Genomic DNA, 23,004 nt, shown 5'->3' with positions numbered 1-23,004 from the left:
ACTTAATGAGGCAGACTATAACTTCGTCAATGAATTATATTCATTCTTGATGCTAATTTTAGGCAATTCTTTGCAATTATTCAGATTTTGATAAATAGCTTTGGATAAAAAAAATTAAAAACGCACAAGATAATAGCAGTGTGAAGGAAAATGTAGTTCGAATGAGTTTGTAGAGAGATCAGATAGATTAGTAGATACAGACGCAAAACGATAACATTTATATTGAATATATATAATGTTTTATTAATATGACAAAATATTCTGTATTTTTTATAATATAGGTTTTATATGGTATATGTAGGGTAATAAACACACGAATATGAGTAACAGTATAATTTATTGAATTCCCAAATATAAATATTGAGAGAAAAATACATAATAATTATTCAATTCAAAGTTGTATCAACATTCTCACCAGACAATTGTAATCGAGGCATAAACCTATTCAGAAAATATTCGTGCTATTCTATGCAATTATTTCGTTTAGAAGGATATTTAATCAATAAAAAATAAGCAGAGTGTAAACCAGTCATAATCAAAAGCATTTTAATGAGATGTAAACGGAATTTATATTGGGTGTGACAAATAAAAAAAGTTAAAATAAGTTGTTTATTTGATATTTTTTACAGCTATTTGTATCCAAGATTTCGTTTACCAATAACGTCATTCTTGCGCGAGAAAAAAAAATGTTCAGGAAGAAATAATTAAATAATTAAATTCCTTCCTAATACCTTAAAACCTTCTATACAAAATAATTACATATTACGTAGTTTTATTTTTAATATACAATAACAAGAGTAAGCTCTATTGAATTGGGGGATATAATATATCGAACATTACCTAAATTTAAGATTGTTTCTATATCTTCAAAACTCATATTTTCTTTATCTTCAGGTAATCCGCCTTTTAAGAATGATTAAAAAAAGTAATAATTTTTTCTCTATAAACAAAAGAAAAACCTTATTTTTCTAAAAAGGTCAATTGTAATCATCAGAATTAAATGTTTTAATACCTACAACCTTTACTTTAACAGGTTGTCATAAACGAAGTAATTGTGTTAATCTTGTTATTGTATTAATTTAAAAATAGAACAAAATGGTACATTATTATAACCATAGAATATGTAAACGTTGGTCGTACAAGTCATACCATACAATAGTCCAGTCATTAATTACGTCGGAAAAAATGACATTTAAGTTGAAGTAAACAGGCAAGGTTGATTTTTAGATATTTTGTAGTATTAGAAAAGCATAACTTGAAATTGTCGACTAAGATTATCTTTGAGTTTTCTCTGCCCTCTTGAAAGAGGGGGTCAAAATTTGTTTTTTTTTGGCCATACCTCCATTCTCCGTCATGTCACGAGAATTTTGATCGTATACCTTTTTGTCGCTTTTATGACGCTCTATAATTTATATTTTATATTTATAATTTATATCTAAAAATCTAGGTCAATAGACTCAAGTTAAGCTTTTCTGTCTCCCTTACACAACATCTAAAAGTCTTCTCGGTTCACTTGCATTTTGAAATGTAATGACTGGACTATAAAACTTAAAATTATATTGAGCAGTACTAAATCAGCAAACTAAACATATAATTACATAAATTTATTACAACGATTAAAGTTATACATTTATCGATTAAGAATTTATTTTATGCTAAAAAAATCGATATTATGCAGAAAAGATCGAAAGAAAATAGATTAAGACATAATTCTAATATATTACTAATTTTAATCAAAAAACATTTTGCTACACATCGACGAGGGTAAAGGTTAATATTTATCCAGAATAACTATCGAGAAGCAAAGAACAAAACAAGTAATTTACAGATTCAGTCTTATAATGAATTAATTATCAATAGATTAATAAAAATCGGGGCGTATAAATGCAGAAATATAGGCCTTTAAATTTATTATTTTAATAAATTGCCTAATTTTAATATCTAAATAAACAACTTGGATTACCAAGTGATATCATAAACTAATGCATAAACCTCAAATTAAAAAAAAAAACATTAAATCAAAATAAATGAGATAATATTGGTTTCTTAGATTGGTCATTAGGTATTTTTCATTACTACTACTAAATATCAGACAAAAAAAATTGTGCAGCGAGTATAATTTTTGCTAATATATATAATAAGTTATTTTGAAAAACAGCTCGTGAAGTAATACAATAATTCAAAACACTATCAATTTCACAATCGGTTACAATGTCGAATATTGCTTATCGAAATATAAGTTAGATTAAATTATTATAACATTATAAAAATTACTTAACTTATTGATATGATATACTTAGAAGACGAAATTAAATACAACTGTTTTCTTGTTTCAATAACTGTATATAGATAAAAAATGACAGATTTAAAAGTCTGCGAATTTATTAAGGTTGACATTTAAGTTCTTTTTAATAACCACACTAACAAAATAATGCATGAACATTCCAAGTTTTTAATGAAGTTTTAAGTAAGTATTTTTTAAACATAACAATCAACAATCTCACACCTCTCAACATAAAAATAAAATCTTGAGTATTATATAAACCAACCACACACATATCAATTCATACTTACAATACACTAAATATATTAAACCTTAATATCATAAAATCACACAAAAAGAATACGAGTAAAACAAATTGAGAAAATCGATTCAGAATTAAAAAATTATCTTTTTATAAAGTAGTACATTTTATTATATTAAAATACGTCTAAGACTTCTAAGGCAATACAACCGTAAATAACGGTGGAGTAGGTTCATGATGAGTTACAATTATTTTATACGATTCATTCAGAAGTTTAGGACCTAATATAAATGTTATATATAAATATAGTTAGACATACTTTTTATTAACACACGAGCACGTATAAATAGAAATAACTCGGATGTACATTTATAAAAACACCTATAAGGCAGATCCTTTAAGGAGGAGCGACCGCATCGGAAGAAAAATACTAGGTTAAAAAAAAATTGTTTATGTTCCAAATGTCAATTTGTTTTTTTTTCTTTTATTTAACCGATGCGGCCACATTACACCTAGATATAAACACGAGAGATCACATTTTATATAAAAGATTACTTTATAAAACGACATCAATACGTCGTAGGAATTTGAACAATAAAACGTAATGAAATTGCTTATTATTATTTAGAATATTAAATTGAGATTAAGACACCTACAAGTGATTGTCTAGATGTTACTATCAAAATGAATTCTATTTTAACGATAAAGTTACAGCTCTCCACAGAGGAATCGCGAGATGCGATTTTAAAATTACTCGTTATTTTTAATCGATTTTTATACCGATATTGATTACGTACATATATACGTGTAATAATTATCGTACGTTCCATTTCATTATAAGTATTTAAGTGACCCAAGCCCAGAATCATAAAATCGGTTAAATTACGTAGAAGTAAGAACTTTAAAGTCTTTCTTCTGGTGCCATTATAACAGTCCATATTATTTATTAAGCCACATGTGCCCGGTGCTCAAGGAAAATTTGTGAGGAAACCTGCACGTGTTTGATCTGCACTACAATGTACTTTGGTAGACTATGTTCGAAACCTACTCCTCAAAAAGTAGGGCATTTACGTTTTGTTAATTTACTATTAATTATATTCTTTTAAATAGGTTTATTTACTATTTCGTCATTTGACATTTCGTACTTTTTTACAAATAATCTTTTATTTTTTTAATATTTTTTTTTTTTCAAATCGAGTTTATTAAACTTTTAATGAAATGGAAGTTAATTATATCAATTCGTCTATCGATGCCTAAACAGATTCAACATTTTCAAAGAAATTATCTTCTAGCTTAGCTAAAGAATACACGTGACTATTCGACTAACATAATTATAATCGATATTTGTTTGAAATAACTATAATGGTAAATTTTGGACTACATAGATTTTATAAACGCATATACGGTTAAGTGGCTATTAATAAAGAAGCTTAATTATTTTTCGTAGATATATTACTAATACTTAGTAAATTAATGTTTTAGTAAAATTAATCGATGTGAAAGCAACAACCAAATTATGACGGAAAGTCTGCGAACAAGCCCTTAACTTACGGGAACGTTTAAAATAATTTATTACTGTTTTGAAGTATTTTTCCACAAAGATTTTTACCATATTGAATCGGAATTATTGAATAATATTGAGTACAATTATTTATTTCTTAAATTTTTGTAATTAAACTTGCACAGATTAAATATTTTTGAATCGAAATTATGGAATATTTTTTAGTACTTTTTGTTTTTTTATTAAGGCAAATACTAATCATCATCTATCAATATTTCATGTATAACTGGAAAAGGCTATTTTTATCTATTTATTAAATTTGTAATTAAATTTTAATTTACTAATATTTTTTTTAATTCCTAAAGAATTACTAATTCGACTTGTACGCTATAATTCTATTTGTCTATTTGTAAAAACTTGTTTAATTATTGAATTTGTGCTCTATGTAGGTGATAAACTTAAAAATTAAATCATGACGCAGTTCTGGCAGCTTAATTTGCAATAACCATAAACACCATTTTAAACAATCTGAAAAAAAAAACACGAGAAGAATTCAACTTATATGCTTGAAGTAACGTAGAAGAATAGTGATAATATTGTTAGTTATAGTAGGTAAATTACCTAGTAAATTCGCCGTTCTGATCCCTATTTAAATCGATCACATTCGGTAAACGATTTTAGTTATATCTTAGCACAACTTCGAATTCGTTTTTTAAAAATCAACATCAGAAATATTGATCCATATTCTTTGTGTTTCCGTTTATAATAGTTTCTTTAGTGTCCTTCGTGAGATTTTTACGCGCAAACTATCACGTTTACACTATTCTCATAATAATTTTGGTAATAAGTAATATTAACATTATATTCTTTAAGACGTAATGGGTTGGTACCATCTTACAGCCAACACAAACACCATGCGTGCTCATTGGTCAAATCTAGTAGCGTACGCTTCTCCGGCATCCTTTACACAAATTGTAGAATCCTAGTTTATGTCTCCCTTTATTTACAATGCCCAGCCCCCGGGTGTAAGCAGTGTTCTGGCGATCTGATCTTCCCCAAAAAATACTTTTAAACTTTTTAATACTTCTGGGGCGGCTCACCGATAGTCCAAGAGTGCCCATGGTTGAGATGGGTCTGACAATGACAAATACTTATATTTTAATCTGGTACACATGAATAAGAAATATGTTATTATGTTTGTGGATTTTTTTCATTGATTTTTTTTTGCAGCAGAAACTCGATAGTTTGCGTGTAAAAATTTTACACCACGTCCGATAAAAATAATGTAATGACACGTCTATCTTTTGATAATGAAATACATATTATATAAGAAAATATTTTACTTATATCAAAAGTTACGAGTGTTAAAATTAAATTTGTAAATCTAATTAAAGATTTCGTTGGTAGAGGAACTTAGCTCGGAAGAGGTAAAACTTCGATGTTTAACTATCTCAAATATTTCACCCCTTTAAAAAAAAAAACTAAAGCTTTTACGATAAACTTCGTTGAGTTCGAAGAGTATTTGAAGGTCGAATTTTAGCGCAACGTTTTTATATGTAACGTTTGACGCAAAATTATATTGCGAACGATTTTTTTTTTATATATTAGACTAGATAATTCACGCAAATATTCTAAATGTAATTTTTCAACGCTTTCGTCTTATTTTAAATGAAAATAATTCGGTTTCTTTAGGGTACGTAGTGGGGATAGTGGTGACAATTGCGACAGTACGATATATTAATTAAACACACCAGCTATAGTTATTGAAGTAGGTACCATTTTCAATCTTACCTATATTTTAATGGCGTTATCTATAAAGTTTAACTTTTAATATTGAATATTTACTTTATATGAATTTAATTCAAATTATTGCTTGGTAATATGATTTGTCGAAATCTTTCGCACGAATGCAGAATTTTCGAGGATAATTGGTAGACTATCGATTAATTGGGGCATCGAACTGGACTTACACCGAGTACAAAACTGATTATAGAACAGGAAAATCTCTAGCTATTCTTTCGAAATATTTATCGTGAAATATGACTTCTATTCAAATTCTAATACAGGACAGGATAGTTTTTAGATTTAGGTCCGAAAGAATAACTTTACACTCTCCTAGAGATGGCCATTCCCTTCAGAACGGCCACGTTTTCGTCACTGAAGCTCCTTGACCGCTTGCAAGATCCTTTTTACGTGACCAACTTTAGTGACGCCGAGATCGCGAAGATCCCGTCTCGCTAGAGACAAGAGTTCCCGACCAGTGATGTCATGCTTCGCAAACGCTTCGGAATACTCGCCAAGGTCGATGGTCTCGAGCCATGCCTGAACTTCCTTCACTCCCCAGGACCGTACTTGTGCAGCCGTCTGAGTTGACGTCGTTCCACCTTCGGAGATACTTCGACGGCTTCGCAGCCATTTGCTGGACTTCTTTGGAATCTATGAGGGGAGAGATGTAGGGTGGGTATAGTTGGTCAAATGTTGGGCAATATGGCGTAAAAGATAGTTCTAGTTTGGAGAATATAAGAATTGATAAATAGATATAATTTTACTTTTTATAGTCTTTAATAAAAAAGATTTAAAAATATCGTTTAATGCCATCTAGTGATATTCTACGATATGTTTTTGGAATTATATGAGGTGACTGGAAAATGCGGGGACAATGACAAAATTAGCAGTCGTTTAATCTAACACCGATAAATGTAATAGATAAAGATTTTACACATTTCAATCTCGACTTTACATAAAATTTGTAAAAAAATGAACATTTATAAAAAGTTTCAACGATATATCGCTCTAAAAGTAAAAGTATTATTAAAATTACAATCACTTAACTAATATGGAAAATATAACTTAGTAAAAAGTTCAAACGCTATAAACGTATAATTAATTACGTTATCCTTAAATACGAATACGCGTTTAGAGATCAACAGATTTATCTGGTCTGGTGGGAGGTACGCTGTCATTAAACGTTTCTGTTAGCAACATTGAAAAAATAGACACAATAAAATATTATATGACAAATTATGTCACATGACATGGTCACATAATCTTTTGAATTATGTAAAAACATCAATAGTGTGACATTTTGCCATGGTATTATGAGTCATAGTTATTTGTACCACACCACCGGCCAGATACGTTTGTGGCAGTTTACATTCAATGAAGTGAGTACCTCTTCCGCCTGTATGTAGGCGAGTCCCTCTCGCAACACGCAGCGTGCGAGGTGCGCGCGCAGACCGCCCGCCGCGCTGCCGAGGTCGGCGCCACTGGCGAGCAGCTCGTGACAGCTCTCCACCTAGGTCGGGCTTTGCTTAGTTCTTATAGGCATAATATTCTTATGCCTAAATAATGAAACTTCGAATATGCAATTCTTTCAGTAGCCGAAATACCCAAGACAACGTAAATCTTTCCCAAGGACTATGGAATTATGGAACACCTAATTAACGACAAACTAAAAACAAATGTACTTATAAAATAGATTTCTCCTAGATCGTCAATAGTATATTTTCTTGTTACAATTTAATACCTTCCGTTTTGCTCATGGCACTGCTGTGTGACACACTAGGCACGTGTAGCGCTATGTACCCACCAGCGTGGCGAGAAGCCTTCGGAGTTGAGGCGGTGGCAGCAGATGTCCGTCGGCGTCCTGCAGCGCGTCCGCCTGCGCCGCCACGCGCCGCGCTACGGCGAGCGCGCCGCACACGCGTCCCGGCGCACTCTCGCTGATACACGCAAGCTTCACCTGCGGTTGAAACAGAAACACACTCTTAGAATATAATTCCACACTCATCCTGGACAACTTCAGGATAAGATTAAAGTTGTACTAGACCTGAGTGGACTTTAATCGAAGGCAGCGGATTAAGCATCGAGTTATGTTCATAATTTATTTCGTGCTCTGCTGAAAGCACCGTGAGGTAACCTGTATGTGTCGAGATCGAGTTCTACCACATATATAACCATAGACATGCCATGGCCGAACTTAATGAAATAAACTGTAAACTTAATCTTTGACAGAAGTGGTGTATGCCAAAAAATGAGGCAAAGACTAAATACATTAATTAAGGCCAATATATATTTATCAAGAATCAATGTTAAGATTAATTGTTGATATGTTCGATGTGACTTACGTATTTGACGATAGTGTTGACGTCATCAAGGAGGATCAGCAAGTGAGCTGCTTCTGCGGGTGCCAGATCGCGTGTTGGAACAACGGCGTGTGCTTTCTGTTGTTGTTTTTCATCCCAAGCTCTGTATGTGAACACTTTTTAGTTAATTTGTCTTTGATTAAATTACCAGAACATTAAATATATATGTAAATGACGAAAAAGCTGAAACTAGCATATCACATTTTTATGTGGCAATAAAAATAAATGATCATACTACTTTTTAAACTTACTTTCAATTGGTGTCAACACGTGTGTGAAAATCCAAATTATTCGAAAGTCAAAGCAGAAATGAGTGATAATTTAATTGGATATGGAATGTGTAACTTAAGGCATGTCAGTCAGTGTCTCTCTACTGACCTTAGACTGGTCTCGAGGGCACGCGAGCGACAGAGCATCTGCGCTCTGTTTTTGTGAATGATGCGCACACAGCCGGGCGGCTGCAGCCACGCCTCTCCGTCCACCTGCACGGGCACGCCCTCCTCGCCCAGGATGTTGATCTGCACGGCGCGACACTGCGCGATGCGATGCTTCTGCAGGTTAATGAGGCGCGACGCTGCCATCTGCGCGGATCCAAATACCGCTACTACCTATAGAATAGCGGCATATTTCAGTTACAGATGTTAATTGTAGAGACCGTTTTCCACGCTTTTTGATTATAATTTCCTTTAACTTGTAAACAATCATTACCGTAAATTATTACAGATAAACCTATGGCAATATATGGAGTGATTACTGGAAAGTTGACGTTAAGCCCAATTAGGTTGTCAATTAAATAACTATTAAAAGTACTAGTTCTTCACTCCAAATAAATTATAAAATATAATATATTATTTACTTTTTATTCTCATTGTTTGTATTATGTGATAAGACAACTTACTTCGAGTATCCGGTCATCGAACGACGGGGCAAGAAATAAGTCATCCCCTCTCGTTCCTCCCCAGAAGTTAGTTCCTCCCATGAAGGATGGTATATTTAAAACGACAATTCCCTGAAGTTCGGGAAGGGGTATCCTTTGTCCGTCACATTCGAGTTGCACACGCTGACCGAGATGTCTAAAATATTTTTAATTAAATTTTAAATATTGTCTTGAAAATTTGTTTAAAATAAGGCCTTTAAATGCATAATTGTAAAAGGCACTTTACCTGTACGTCCTATTCACCCATTCCTTAGACCCAAGAACACCATACCACATATAATTCCTTGCCCTTGATCTACATTTCTCTGGATGTTCTTCTCTTTTATTGTGAAAGTCCAGTGTGATTTTAGCGTCAATTCCAATACCAAAGTAATTATTCATCACAGCACGCTCATAAAAACCTTCTAGAAGCGTCTCGTCTGGATCCATCAGTGGGCTTACTGCAGCACATAGTGCATCCGCATTAGCTAAAAGACACTGACTGATGAAGCCTTGTGTAACGTGCGGCCACGCTGGCAGCTGCACAAGTGGGTTGATGATTGGCAATTTTTTGGCTTTCTCACTAGAATCTGATTTGTTGTTGCTACTACTGCCGCCAATGGTACCGCCTTCTCCCCATATCGAAGATACTGATGTTGATAGCCTGCTTAATGAAAATAGCATTAAGTACACAAATAATGTACTGAGAATAGTTTTGCTTATAATTAAAGTCAATTATGATATAGAAAAATGTATTTATCTTAATATTTTGGTATGTGTGTGTCAACATCGTACAAAGTGTACGCATTACATTTAAGGTCTTAATCGTATTTGTTTTTTATTGAAGATTTGTTATTTTAATTTATAAGATTTTGTGTTTGACAAATGAATGATATGAGTAATAACTTACTTATCCGCCTCTCCTGGCTTAAAAAGGCTTCCGCATGATATCCTTCTCGTTGCGGCCGGAGAGCAACTTAAAAATTGACCGTATTCTGGATCAGATCCTAAAAGTTTCGGATTATCCGACTGCCGCCTTTCTCTCTCTCTGAGGTTTGGCTCTGGCGAGTAAACACTTAGTGTGTCTGTTCCTTGATCGAATATGTCACTCAGTACTGAGGCCATACGACTTTGGCAGTTCTTCATGCTTTTATCCTCACTGTGTGACGGTGATGGGGGCTCAACTACAACGCTTACTTGAGGGAAAGGGGGCATTTGTTCTTCTGGATCTAGTTTTTTGTGGATAACTTTTTGTGGAACTCTAATTTTCGGAGGACTTTGTGGGTTCGGAGTCTCATTACCCTTTGTAAGTTCTTCTGTCGTTTTAGGCAAGAGGTGTTTTGATTCATCTGTTATTCTTTTTTTCATACTCTTTCTCATTTGCTTTCGAAAAGACTTTCTTGCTATATCACTTCCTTCTTCGAATTGCGCTAAACTACAATATTTTATTTGATCTTCATTTTTAGTAGCATTCTCTATGTAAAAAACTCTGTTTTCGTAACCAAATTTCTCCACTTCGGCCTCCACTGGTTTTTTGATTTTGGATATGTATTTTTTGCTTTCATTTTTCTTTTCCAAGCTAGGGTGTCTACTATCCATAGGTATATCAGAAACCGTATCTGATGTGAACAAGGTGGTATCATCGGTGTACGTTTCATTTTCTCCATTTTTCCCCATCATAGCTAAAAGTACTTCTTGGCCGAGCATCGAGCTTATATCATCCATAATAGACTCACCATGCAATGTTTCCGAATTCATATACGTAGTTTCTGAAACTTCTGGCGAATCGATGTGACCTATACCACATCCTTCTTCGACTTCTCCCGGTTTACTATCCATGATCTCCGACATTAAACTAAAATCTTCGCTAATGTTGGACCCCTCTGAACTGGTCGCATCTATTTCCAAGTCTATACTAGAAAGTTTTCTAACAGGTGTGCAGTCACCGCTCTCTGGCGCCGCTCGCTCACATATATCTTGGAAGTGAACGTCGTCGGTATACGGCTTGTCGATATCTATTATAGTCAATTGGTCCGATTCATAAGTTTCTCCCTGTATTAACGAATCTCGCTTATCACTATCATCTGAGATAACTAAATTAGGTATGGTAAGACTACTGCTATTAAAAGTGCCACTAGTACGTTCTAAGTCAGGCCTTAAGAGATTTTTGCACGAACTGGTATCACAGGATGACAGGATCGAAGGAGAATGTCGGTCCTGAGGCGAAATGGAGCTCGTCTTACTGCGGTCACGCTTATTGACATCTAAATTATCTGAATGCTCTGGTGGGTTTGAACTTATTAATTTTGCTATATCTTCATCTACGTCTGGAATGCTGGAATGAATGAAAAAATATAATTAATCATTTTATTTTTATTTTTGAAGTAGGCGGTAATGATAAAATTGATATGTTGATAATGAGTCACTGTCACCACTCATAGAGGGGCTGTGTTACAAATATTAATATTTTCATGTAATACCAATATGCCTCTACGGAATTAAGAATATGCCCCTTATGCCTATAATTTTCATTGAATAACTTATCATTTTATCCCAATCACACTGATAAATACGGTGTTACAGTGGGTAATCCACCCATGACAGGCTCGAACCCCGTACCTAACACTAACTTTCTCAAGTTGCACCATGTTTTAATTAGGGTTAAGGTACGAGTATTTAGTCTAAAAGATAAAATTCGTACAATTTATAATACCGAGAAATAGAAGGCGATAAGTAATAGTACTATATTATCAAATTGTAACTGCTAACTTTTCAGGTTGCATGGAGGCAGCCGAGACGGCGGAGCCGGCGGAGGAGCGGCGGCTGTCGGCGAAGGCGCGCGGCACGGGCAGCGCGCCGCTCTCCGCACTCGCGTCCTGCGAGACACCCTGGCGATAAGGCAACATTAATGAGCGGTTGACGTACATAAATAACTTCAATAGCTCGGTGAATATCGTATTTACTCAAAACGTGCTAAGGTCATTTGAAAAAAAAAAATTGAATTACTTAATAGATATTTTACTTTTTTTTCTACTTACTTGACTCAATTCCTAAGATTTATAGTTCCAAAGTTTACATTGAGATATTCTATTAATGAGTATGAACCAAACAGCTATCGAACCTACCTGCGGGTAGAACATTACGAGCGTGCGTACGAGCGAGTGCAGCGCGCGCCGCACGCTGTCGGCGCGTCCGGCCAGCGAGCAGCCGCGCGCCGCCGCCGCCCAGTTCAGCTGCTCCTGGGATACACGTGTTTTTGAGGTGACCGATGATAGTTTCCTATTTACTAGGTTCATACAAGGTCAGATTTATACCACGTAGTAGTAGTATGTTGAATAAACGACATTTCAACGATGTTAGACGTACTTTTATTTGAAAAATGTTTGATTTAAAACTTTAATTTAGTTGATGTTTTGTCTATACTTAAAATTTCAACTAAATACTTTCCTTATGTCTTGCTAATTGTATCAATCGGTGCCTACCTTTTCAGTCTTTTCGATGCTGCCCTTTTCGGCTGGTTGTGTTTCTGTTTCGCTATCACTGGTGTCCATTGGCTCCCAAGATCTATATATATGAAAATAATGAAATAAAACTAATAATTTTAAATATATTTTTTGATTTAATGGACTACAACGAATAGAGATTCGGAGTATTCCAATTGGGCTTGCTTCCTAGCTGGTTGAAAATGTATTTGCAAGATTTGATCCACACCTTCATTTTAAGGTCAAGTTAGCTAAAGTCTTGGGTTTTTTCCAGTTGCCTTTTAGCAATGGTATGGATATATTTGTGATAATATTTTACTTATGGACAGTGAATTCCCCCCTTTATTATTAAGTTAAGGATAAATAAGTATTGTCAAGGACACGATATATGTATGTAGCTTTATTTTTACATTTACACAGCAAGTGAGTTATTGATCACTCACTCGCAGCGTGCGTGGTCGTGAGCGAGATGCGTCCGCGCATGGAGCAACAGCGACAAGGCGCGGCGTAGGCGGTGAGCCGCTCGAGCCGCCCCGCCCCCCGCGCGCTCCCCCACCGCGGCCAACTGCGCGCAGCCCGAACGAAGTGCCGCACGAGCATTGCTCGTCTCACCTTCACCACACTCGCCAGCCTGAATGTACATTACTCATATTTGTAACAAATGTTATAAATGCTGTTTATATTACATATTATACACATTTGTATAATTCGAATTACCTGTACGATTTCTTGTAGATTTCTTAGAAGCGAACTTTCTTCCAGCAAATCAGGTGGAGCTGGCGGTGGCGGTGGAACTGACAATGCACGCTCGAACGTCATTATGGACCATCTAAATATAAATGACACATTTTTTAAAATAATATCTTTAATTTTTTTTGAAATCAATTAAATACTAAACATTTATCCTTATTACAATTTTGTTAGGCAGACAAAATAAGATCTTATTTTTTCAAAGCTGGTCATTTTGTCAGACGTTTCTTCCTTTAACAGCTTTAATCGTGATGTTTTCCATCATTTTTTTTCAATAATTTTAGGTTGTGGCTTAAGCTTAAAAAAATTCAATGCTTTTAATAAATCAATATTAATTTCAGGCATTTTTATTGCCAATGGAATAAATAATATATAATAAAATATTTAATAGACTAGTTATCAGAATATTTAAGCAATGCCAAGCATTAGCTTAGGCATGAGCTTGTCGAATATTATATAATAAAGACTTATTTTTAATAAAATTAATATGATGACTTACATGAATCTCAAAACAGAACATCGGATTTTGAGAGGAAATAAATAGAGAATGCAATTTTGTTTCCATTATTGAATCGTCATTTTAAAAGATTATGAAAGAATCTTGTATCTTGGTGGCAGGGCTTTGTGCAAGCCCGTCTGGGTAGTTGTGTCGGTTTAATGCATGAGTGAGCCAATGTTACGACATGCAAAGGGTCATAGTAACTCAGCTCCCAAGGTTGATGGTGCATTTGAGATGTAAGGAATAATTTAAAAAAAATTACGGCGCCTATGTCTATGGGCAGTGAAGACCACCTACCATCAGCTAATTTATATAAAAAACAGAAACACCATTCTCATCCTCACCGGTCAAGCATTTTGGTGGAAGCTCGCTCGTATCTTTCCAACAATTGCTGAAGATTTGCAGCATCGTCACATGAAGCGCCCCAGCCTAGTACTCGCGCTAGATCGTTACCCGTACCCAGGGGCAGAACGGCTGTTTGCACCTGTCGCTAAAACAATTCATTATCAATTACATTATAAAATTAATAAATATATATATGTTGTCTTTTTATATTTATTATGTGTCTTTAGATATACATATATTTATTATTATAATTTGTATTTGGAACAAGGTTCTTTAACGCGGCTTAGAGTGGAGTGAGCTGGCGGAAATCGTCACGTCAGGAAAACGCGTAGACTCCAGGCGACGTTCCCCTATCTTTCTCCTCTTGTATCAATCTTATTTCTTATCATTGAATTATTCTCTAAAGTTGTTAATTCATTTCATGATGTCTGTTAGTCAATACATAACATACAGCAAAAGCAACTTCGTTCCAACCGGGTGTCCCAAGAGACCTCTTGTTAATTTTTAATTAAATTTTATAACGACTTTTATATATAATACTAATATCTCTTAAACGACAATCGTATTCTGTTATAAGATAAATTTTAGGCTAAGTTCCCAAATGAGATACATATTGGCATTGAGTTGAAAGAATCGTTAAATCTTACATGCATATCCAGCTTGTCTACTTCCTGCAGTACCCAGCCTACGGAACCATCACCGCTACAGACTAGCACTCTCAATGGCGCGAAGTGTCGAAACAGTCGGAGTCCAAGGCGAGGACCCGCTCCACTCAGTTCAAATACTTGAGCAGGATTTAGAAGCTGTTTGAAGCGACGGAGGAACTTAATGCCCTGATTGTCGCCTGTAAAAAAATATTATAGTTTCATATCGATTTATTGGTAAAATAGTATTATAGCCTTTAATAAAGAAAAGGACTTTAGAAATATAACTTAGGATATCCGTATACCTAAATTTTCTGTCAATATCTTAATTAACTTATGAAATAGTCTTAAGAACGCTACACTTTTTTTTACCTTAATTAAAGTTTTATAATATTTAGAGATTATATTTTACATTTTAGTTTATATAAACGTGTTATTTTAAATGTTAGAGTTTTCTAAAATCATTTCGGAGTTCATATTTTTAAATTTAAAAAATGTAACATATTTAATTGTGTGTCGTATTTCTATCGGCTTTAGAACCGAATACGTGTGCCAAAATTCAAGTTATTCAAAAATTCACATTCCAATAAATAATAATTGAATTGCGTCATTCTGTTTCACTCATTGTAACGGCATCAATTGGTACCAGATTATTTTGACGCTGAATTCTGATATTATATGAAATGCTAGCTGTGACTGCGGATTTATCCACAGCTATTTTAGTTTGTAACTGTAAGAATCTCATTGTTACTGAAATAAAATAAAATGTTATTACTGGATAATCGGTTCAACGTATTCAGATTTTATCTATTCAATAAACAAATATTTATTCATAATAATATCATGTACGACTCGGCCGCATTGTCCACGCTAAAATAACATTGGAATTTCATACAAACTTCTAAACCTCGTTTTACCCTTTTAGGCACCCCCAAAATGGAGTAGAGTGTAAGGAACCTACCTGGCAAATTTCAAGTATGTAGGTATTATAGTTTCTAAGATTTCGTGATTAACTAGCGAGTGGTATTTTTATATATTTAGATAAATAAAGAGTTCTAGGAATACAGGTTAATTTGTAATAATTATTGGACAGCATCACATACATTACTCTGATCCCAATGTAAGTAGCTGAAGCACTTGTGTTTTGGAAAATCAGAAGAAGAAAAATCAGAAAAAGAATCGAACCCGGGACCTCGGAGTGGCGTACCCATGAAAACCACACGCGTTCACATACACACTACTCGACCACGGAGGTCGTCTGTCGCAACTGTAATTACAATGGTTCATTTACCACTGGAATATTGCAAAACAATCTATTGCTTTTAGACGGTAGACTTACTGGTATATGGGTGATGACCATTCCAGCTGACCTACGCAAAATCGTACTACGGAACAACCAGGTTATATAAATAATAAATAAATTCAAAACCAAACTCACCAGACCGAGAATTGACGAAGACGATTAGCGGTGACGCATTCGGTGGTCTATCCGGCAGCCATCCATCGTCTGGTCCTACAGAGTGCAGTCGTGTGGGAGGCACGACAGACGCTCGCGCCGGTCCGAGCGAACAACTTGCCCGCCAGCTGGGTCGACAGCTCGCGTGGACACATTTGCGACACCAAATGCAGCGAAAATCTTGAAGCCTGATATAACATCAGATTATTTCACTCAAGCACTAAAATTAGAACAACATCTCTGAAATTATTTAAAACGCCAAATACCATGCAAATAATCGCCGTTTAAAATTAATGTTAATTTGCAAGCAGTTTATATTTGTAAAATAAGACAAACATCTTTTTTACAAGATTTTACTTGCAATGAATTTTTATTATTTGTATTCGTAATAGTTTACAGCTTTCTGAACAAATAAAATTAAAGAAAAATTATTAAAAATTAAAAAATAAATTATTCATATTTTTATTTTATTTTATTTTCAATAAGACAACCAACAGTAGATACAATATCACATCAGAATAAAAAAAATTAAACATCTCAAAATTTAGTTAAGTAGGTAATTTTAGGTAGTCTCACCACGTACGATCACATTGTACAATATGTATTAAAAAATAAAATTAATCATAATCAATGATTAGAAAAACGTATTATAATACATTTTTTTAACTATTATATTATAAATAATAATTAATAAAACCAATAAGATATTCGATATACCATAAGATTAGAAATGAGAATAAATAAAATTATTTATTTTTCAATTGAACTGAGGGCGGCTATGTTAGAAATTGTCAAAATATCCAAAGATAAGCTATATATATACGATTGGGTACGTTACTTGGTACTTTTACCTTGCAATACAAAATAAAACCTCATGGGATTTATTCGAAATAATCCGGAATTTCAAGGAACATTACGCGGAAGCATTGCAGTTGCAACAAATGTAACAAAAGATATCAAGAAAAATTGCGACCTGAATTGCAATCCGCAACGTCGCGTACGTTCAGTTGAATTGCCAAGAAATATATTCTAAAAGTTTTAAGAGCAATAAATATTCGTTTTATAAAATAAAATGCAATTTATTAATTTTTTCGTATAATTTTCACATTTAAAGTTGTACGAAATGATATTCTGTCAGGAATATAATAAATAATAAAATAACTCTTGAACTACGATGAATTAAATAAAACCGATCAAGTTCGAGTCGGACTCGCGCACTGAGGGTTTCGTACAGCCACACAACACTAAAAGATACGCTGATATAACGGCAAATTTATGTTTTTAAGATTTTTCCCTACACTTGCTCAAGGTTTTCCAGATTGCTTTCTGTCAAATGATGTGATTTTCTAACTATTTTAATGTCAACAGATACGTTGACATATTTTAGATTTCAACTTCCTTTGCGAATTATTGGGAAATGCGACATGAACGGCCAATACTTTTGATTGCGTTTGATTTTTTAACACCTCCGACTCACCATTATACTTCTACGCTTTACTATGAAAAAGGGTCTTGACGGACAGATAGGCAGAGAGACGGACATGACGAAAGAGTTCCTTTTTTCCTTTAGAGATACGGAACCCTAAAACGACGATATATTTTTATGTTGTCATCGATGCGTGTCATTCACCAAATAGACAATCCAACAAAACCAATTATTGCAGAACATTTCCTGTATTAGTATAAACCTTAACAATATAATATATAAGTGTACTGTAGCTGTAGCAAATTGCCAGTTAGCAGTGAGTTATATGTGTGGCATCATAAGCGATATAGACCAGATACTAAAATATGTAACAATCGTACCACAAATACTATATGTTTAAATTGTAACTAAATATCTAATTGTTTCTCAATAAATGAATGAGATAAATTTGTTTTTGTAATGCATAGAAAAATAATACTAAACCAATGTACAAAAAAAAAATTATACTGATAAATGTCGCGCGTTTTGGAATAAATTTTCGTAGATAATATTATTATATAGATGACAAAAAAAACATCATATGTTAAATTGTATTTAATTAACATAACTTTGTATTTAAAATGTTGGAAAATAGTAACTACTAAGTTTCATCTCGGCTGTTCCCGGTAGAGTCTAATTATACAATAAAGTATGTATACATTTTATTTTTATAAATTTTGCGGTCTCATCCGCTTTAAGTTTAGACTGTTCACATGATAAGCGTTAATTTCATTCATTATATCAAAAATTTTCAAACATTTTCATTTTCCCGGTATAAAATAAATGATTTTTTTTTAAATATTCTTTTGATTTTTTTTTTATTATTCATTAATATTCTTTTTGTATAATATATATTTCTTGTTATAATACTGGGATTATAAAATTTCCTACAACGTGGTTCAATATAGTCGTATGTTATGTAACTAAGATCTCTTCGTTTCGAGGCGCCGCGCCGAGACGGTGATTAAGATTAAGATGGATTTAGAGCTACCAGCGTTGGAAAGCTAACGAGAATATAACCGTGTCGTACAATATGTTTTAAATATATTATTAATAAGTTTATGTAAAATATCAGGCATTAAATATTTAGACAACGAAATTATTGACAGTTTTACTGGTCTATTAAAAAAAAAAAATATAAGCGGCTATATTGAACAAACTATAACGTAGATTAGCTTAGTACACTGGTTCCTATTGTCACCAACACCAAAGTTTTGTTTAAATTTCAGCTCAATTAGTTGGGCTGAACTAAAATTCACTGCCAAGCTTGGACCCAATATATTACACAAAACAGATTATGTTTATAAAACCTTGTCGAATCATGTGATGTCGTCATCGATCGTTAATTAATAGCGGTAAAATTTTCACGTTTATATAAAACCAATAAACGCCCAACACGCAAAAGAGTTTAAAAAAGCGTTCCAGTATTCGTCATCAAACGTTGACGTGTGAAAAGGCAATTTAATGGAAATTGCCAATAGTTGCGGGATAGGTTTTTTGCACGCTTTGTAATTGATTGATGTAGCCACGTGCCGATGGAAATACATGAATTCCTCCACACAACGACACGTACTGCTAACGAAACATACTATGAATGGAATTTTATTTTTTTTTAAATTTCTTCTTTATGTTCCGTATTCGATTTTAATTCGAGTTTGAAAGTAGCACCGATAACTGAGAAGTTATGTGGAAGCTGGCTGTCAGGGTATGGGAATGTTATGCGGAGGAATGAGGACCATGTGGTGAGGAAGGTCTTGTGCATGGACGTGGACGGATATAGAGGAAGGGTACGACCAAAGAAACGATGGATGGATTGTGTGAAAGACGATATGGCTGGAAAGAATTTTACTTGTGAGATGACGTCAGACAGAGAAGTATGGTAGAAGAAGACATGCTGCGCCGACCCCAAGTAAAATTGGGATAAGGAGGATGATGATAATTCGATTTTATTTTTACTAACTAATAATTGTAATTGCAATTGCATAGATTTTACGGTTATTAGCTAATAACTCCTCATATATAAACGTAAACTTTACCTTTTAAATGGGGATGGATTTCTTTTGTAATACCTAACTGAAAAATACTTGTAGGTAAACCAATATGAGTAAAATTTATACCAGAAAACGGAGCGCGTTCCAAAGAAGAGTTAAGTACACGCGCGAAGTTTCGAAGTTTCGCGCGCATTAAATTCCAACTATAAGCATGATAAGCGTTAATTTAATGTTCTTCTATTGTACGTTTCATGTAATCTTTTGAAAATAGAATACGTTCTATTTGAAAAAAAGGGTTTTTTTTTTTAAATCTCGCTATTGACTCCACATATAGATAAAAAGTAGTCTGTTAAGTCGAGATGTATCCGACGATGTCGCGAGGAAATCTATTAAATCTCGATTCACAATTTTAAATGTCCCGAAAATACAAATGCCGGAAACGAATTCCACAACTTAGCTCTGGATTATGACGCTATTTTCAAAGCGCTTGTTTCTGATCTTTTCTATGATTATATCTATCTTATAAGAAAACATCTAATGCATAATCAAGACAAGGAGTGCCCACTTGACCACATGCACTTTAGTAAAGGTCATAATCATGCAGGTATTACCTTAAAATCCATAGTCATCCTCGTTTTACGACCTAACTATATAAGCTACGTTATTATCGTTTTTTATTCAAATCCAAGTCGCGGGTTTCATAAACTAGTTACGTAGCCCTTAATACGTATAAGGGGATTATTTCCGAAAGGAATAGTAACTCTTCATTTTGTATCTTGTACTGTTTATCCTCTGTTTATCTTCAAAGATATATCTTTTCAAATATCAAGATTTATTATGTGTATATTCTATTTATTACAAAAATATAAAAAGGAAAAATACAGATATCTTTTAAAAATATTACGTTTAATAATTTTAGCGTTTTTGTTAAACAAAATATATTTAGAAGTAATAGTTTTACTTGGTGGTAGGGCTTTGTGCAAACCTGTCTGAATAGGTACCAGCCACTCATCAGATATTCAACCGCCTAACAACTGTACTCAGTACTGTTGTGATCCGGTTTGAAGCGTGAGTGAGCTAGTGTAGCTACAGGCACAAGGGACATAACATCTTAGTTCCAAGCGGCGCAGTGGCCATCAAAGGGATGGTTAATATTTCTTTCAGCGCCATTGTCTATGGGCGTTGGTAACCATTTACCATCAGGTGGCCCATATGCTCGTTCGCTACATAAACCATAAAAAAGCAAGCAAGTATAATTAACAACACAAGGGATATGTCCCTCGCCATGCTATGGCATCTTAAGTTTCCAAGGTATTTTGTGCATTGCCGATTTAAGGTATGGTGAAAATTTCTTACAGCGCCAATATCTTTGGGTATTGGTATAGTAAAGTTCGTCTACTTATTTTATGAATGCAAACTACCGAATTTACGAAAGCCGCCGTCTCGACCACAAACGCGTGACATACGAATAAAATAGGACCGAGTAAACATTACTCGTTCTATGCAAATGCGATCCCGATAGATACGAAATGACGACGAAACCCTCCATGCAGTTTTATTGACAGCCACGTGCCGGCTGTATTTGCATACTATTCAATTTCAAACGGAATCGTTTCTTCTCAAGTAACCCAGATATATTCTAAATTTTATCCAAATGTCAGCGGTTTAACGTCACTGTGAATTCTCTTTTTATGCCGAGAATTATCAAACTATAAGATTAACATAGTGCAGATTATAGTGGTATCCGAGGCGAAATAGTCTAGTTCAAAGAAAAGTTGATTCAAATAAGTACAGGCACTACTGAAATTTCATATTCATAAGTTGTGTTTATATCAACATTAATAATAGTGCTTAGTTCTCGTGCAGTGTAAGAAAACCTCATTAACAAACAAGCTGGCGTCGGTTGAAACTGAGCTACGTGATTCATTAAACTATAAGCCTGATATTTGAGCATAGAAGAGGCCTTGCCAACGTAGAATATTTGCTTAACATTTAATCTAGTACATTTAATAACAATCGTACCATACAATGCCGAGATGCCGAAATGGCCCAGTGGTTAGAACGCGCGCATCTTAACTGATGATTTCGGGTTCAAACCCAGGCAGGCACCACTGAATTATCAAGTGCTTGATTTGTGTTTATAATTCATCTCATGCTCGGCGGTGATGGAAAACATCGTTAGGAAACCTGCATGTGTCTAATTTCAACGAAATTCTGCCACATGTGTATTCCACCAACCCGCATTGGAGTAGCGTGGTGGAATATGCTCCAAACTATCTCCTCAAAGGGAGAGGAGGCCTTAGTCCAGCAGTGGGAAATTTACAGGCTGCTATTGTGATGTGTACCATACAATCATAGTAAAGTCGATCTAGTTTATTAATTAAATATTTGATATAAATAGAGATGAAAAATAAATGATAAATTAGTTCATCATATTTAAATAAAGTCCGTATTTATTTTCAATTCGAATATCACGAGCAGTAGACTTGATATTGATGAAATAAGTTTGTAGCTTAAAGAAAACTCCGAGTCAAAGTTCTCTCATTCCGAAACTTTAAATATTTATTACAAAATACTTAAACGATGGCTTCTTCTCAATAAATTATATTAAATAACGAAACATTTATAATGTTAAGTAATATTTTGCAACAGTACCGCCTTTTGGAATCTTTAAAGAAGTGTGTATAAACGTAACTTGACTACTTTACAGAGGAGCTTATTTCAATAATATTTATTCGAGTAACAGTCGTTTCATTTTGCACACCTAGTCACGACGGGACACCAGGTAGGTCTTAAATATGAATTTTAGGGTCATTGAAAAAATTAAAATCAAACTGGTAAATAAAATAAAATAGATAGATTTAAAATGTTTGACATAAGACGGTTACGTAAACATCGCCCGAGGAGTTCTATTTAAGCCTTAAAATGTGGAATTCGTGTGCCCGTCTAAGTGACGAAATAATTCCCCCGGGAGCTGGCTCCGAGTAAATTCCAGGAAATGTTATACTTAATACTATCTGTATTAAATAAATGAAATTTGCGCGATGTAAATTATAATATTATTATATTAGTAAGGGCGTATTATCGAAACAAAGATGTTTAAAAATCTTTATTCAAGTATGCTCATAAAAGCACATTTCGAATCGTCATGTTACACTGTTGAATTAAATTTAAAGCTACCACCGGTTCGGAAAGTAGATTCTACCGAGAAGAACTGGCAAGAAACTCGTAGTTACTCTTTTCCGCCATTTTAATTGCAGATGTCAGTAAACAACATTTTTTTAT

General features: G+C 33.9%; 1 protein-coding gene across 1 annotated transcript in view; it reads right to left on the bottom strand.

Moving 5' to 3' along the window:
- Nucleotides 1-4,909: 4,909 nt before the first annotated feature.
- Nucleotides 4,910-23,004, bottom strand: part of LOC113392720 (uncharacterized protein) — a 173,308-nt gene continuing 155,213 nt past the window's right edge. Inside the window, exons 7-22 of the mRNA XM_064220783.1 lie at nt 16,246-16,451; nt 14,811-15,007; nt 14,163-14,308; nt 13,287-13,398; nt 13,013-13,200; nt 12,570-12,651; nt 12,198-12,326; nt 11,857-11,975; nt 9,998-11,422; nt 9,335-9,754; nt 9,070-9,244; nt 8,550-8,779; nt 8,154-8,274; nt 7,616-7,768; nt 7,199-7,321; nt 4,910-6,462 (exon numbers count right to left, since the gene is read on the bottom strand). Of these exons, the coding sequence (XP_064076853.1) occupies nt 6,181-6,462; nt 7,199-7,321; nt 7,616-7,768; nt 8,154-8,274; nt 8,550-8,779; nt 9,070-9,244; nt 9,335-9,754; nt 9,998-11,422; nt 11,857-11,975; nt 12,198-12,326; nt 12,570-12,651; nt 13,013-13,200; nt 13,287-13,398; nt 14,163-14,308; nt 14,811-15,007; nt 16,246-16,451 (4,108 nt within the window). The 3' untranslated portion in view covers nt 4,910-6,180. The remainder of the gene's footprint in view (nt 6,463-7,198; nt 7,322-7,615; nt 7,769-8,153; nt 8,275-8,549; nt 8,780-9,069; nt 9,245-9,334; nt 9,755-9,997; nt 11,423-11,856; nt 11,976-12,197; nt 12,327-12,569; nt 12,652-13,012; nt 13,201-13,286; nt 13,399-14,162; nt 14,309-14,810; nt 15,008-16,245; nt 16,452-23,004) is intronic.

This window comes from Vanessa tameamea, chromosome 5, assembly GCF_037043105.1.
Source record: "Vanessa tameamea isolate UH-Manoa-2023 chromosome 5, ilVanTame1 primary haplotype, whole genome shotgun sequence".
Lineage (NCBI taxonomy): Eukaryota > Metazoa > Arthropoda > Insecta > Lepidoptera > Nymphalidae > Vanessa > Vanessa tameamea.
Note: the sequence above shows the minus strand (reverse complement) of the source record. Positions and strands in the feature narration are given on the sequence as shown.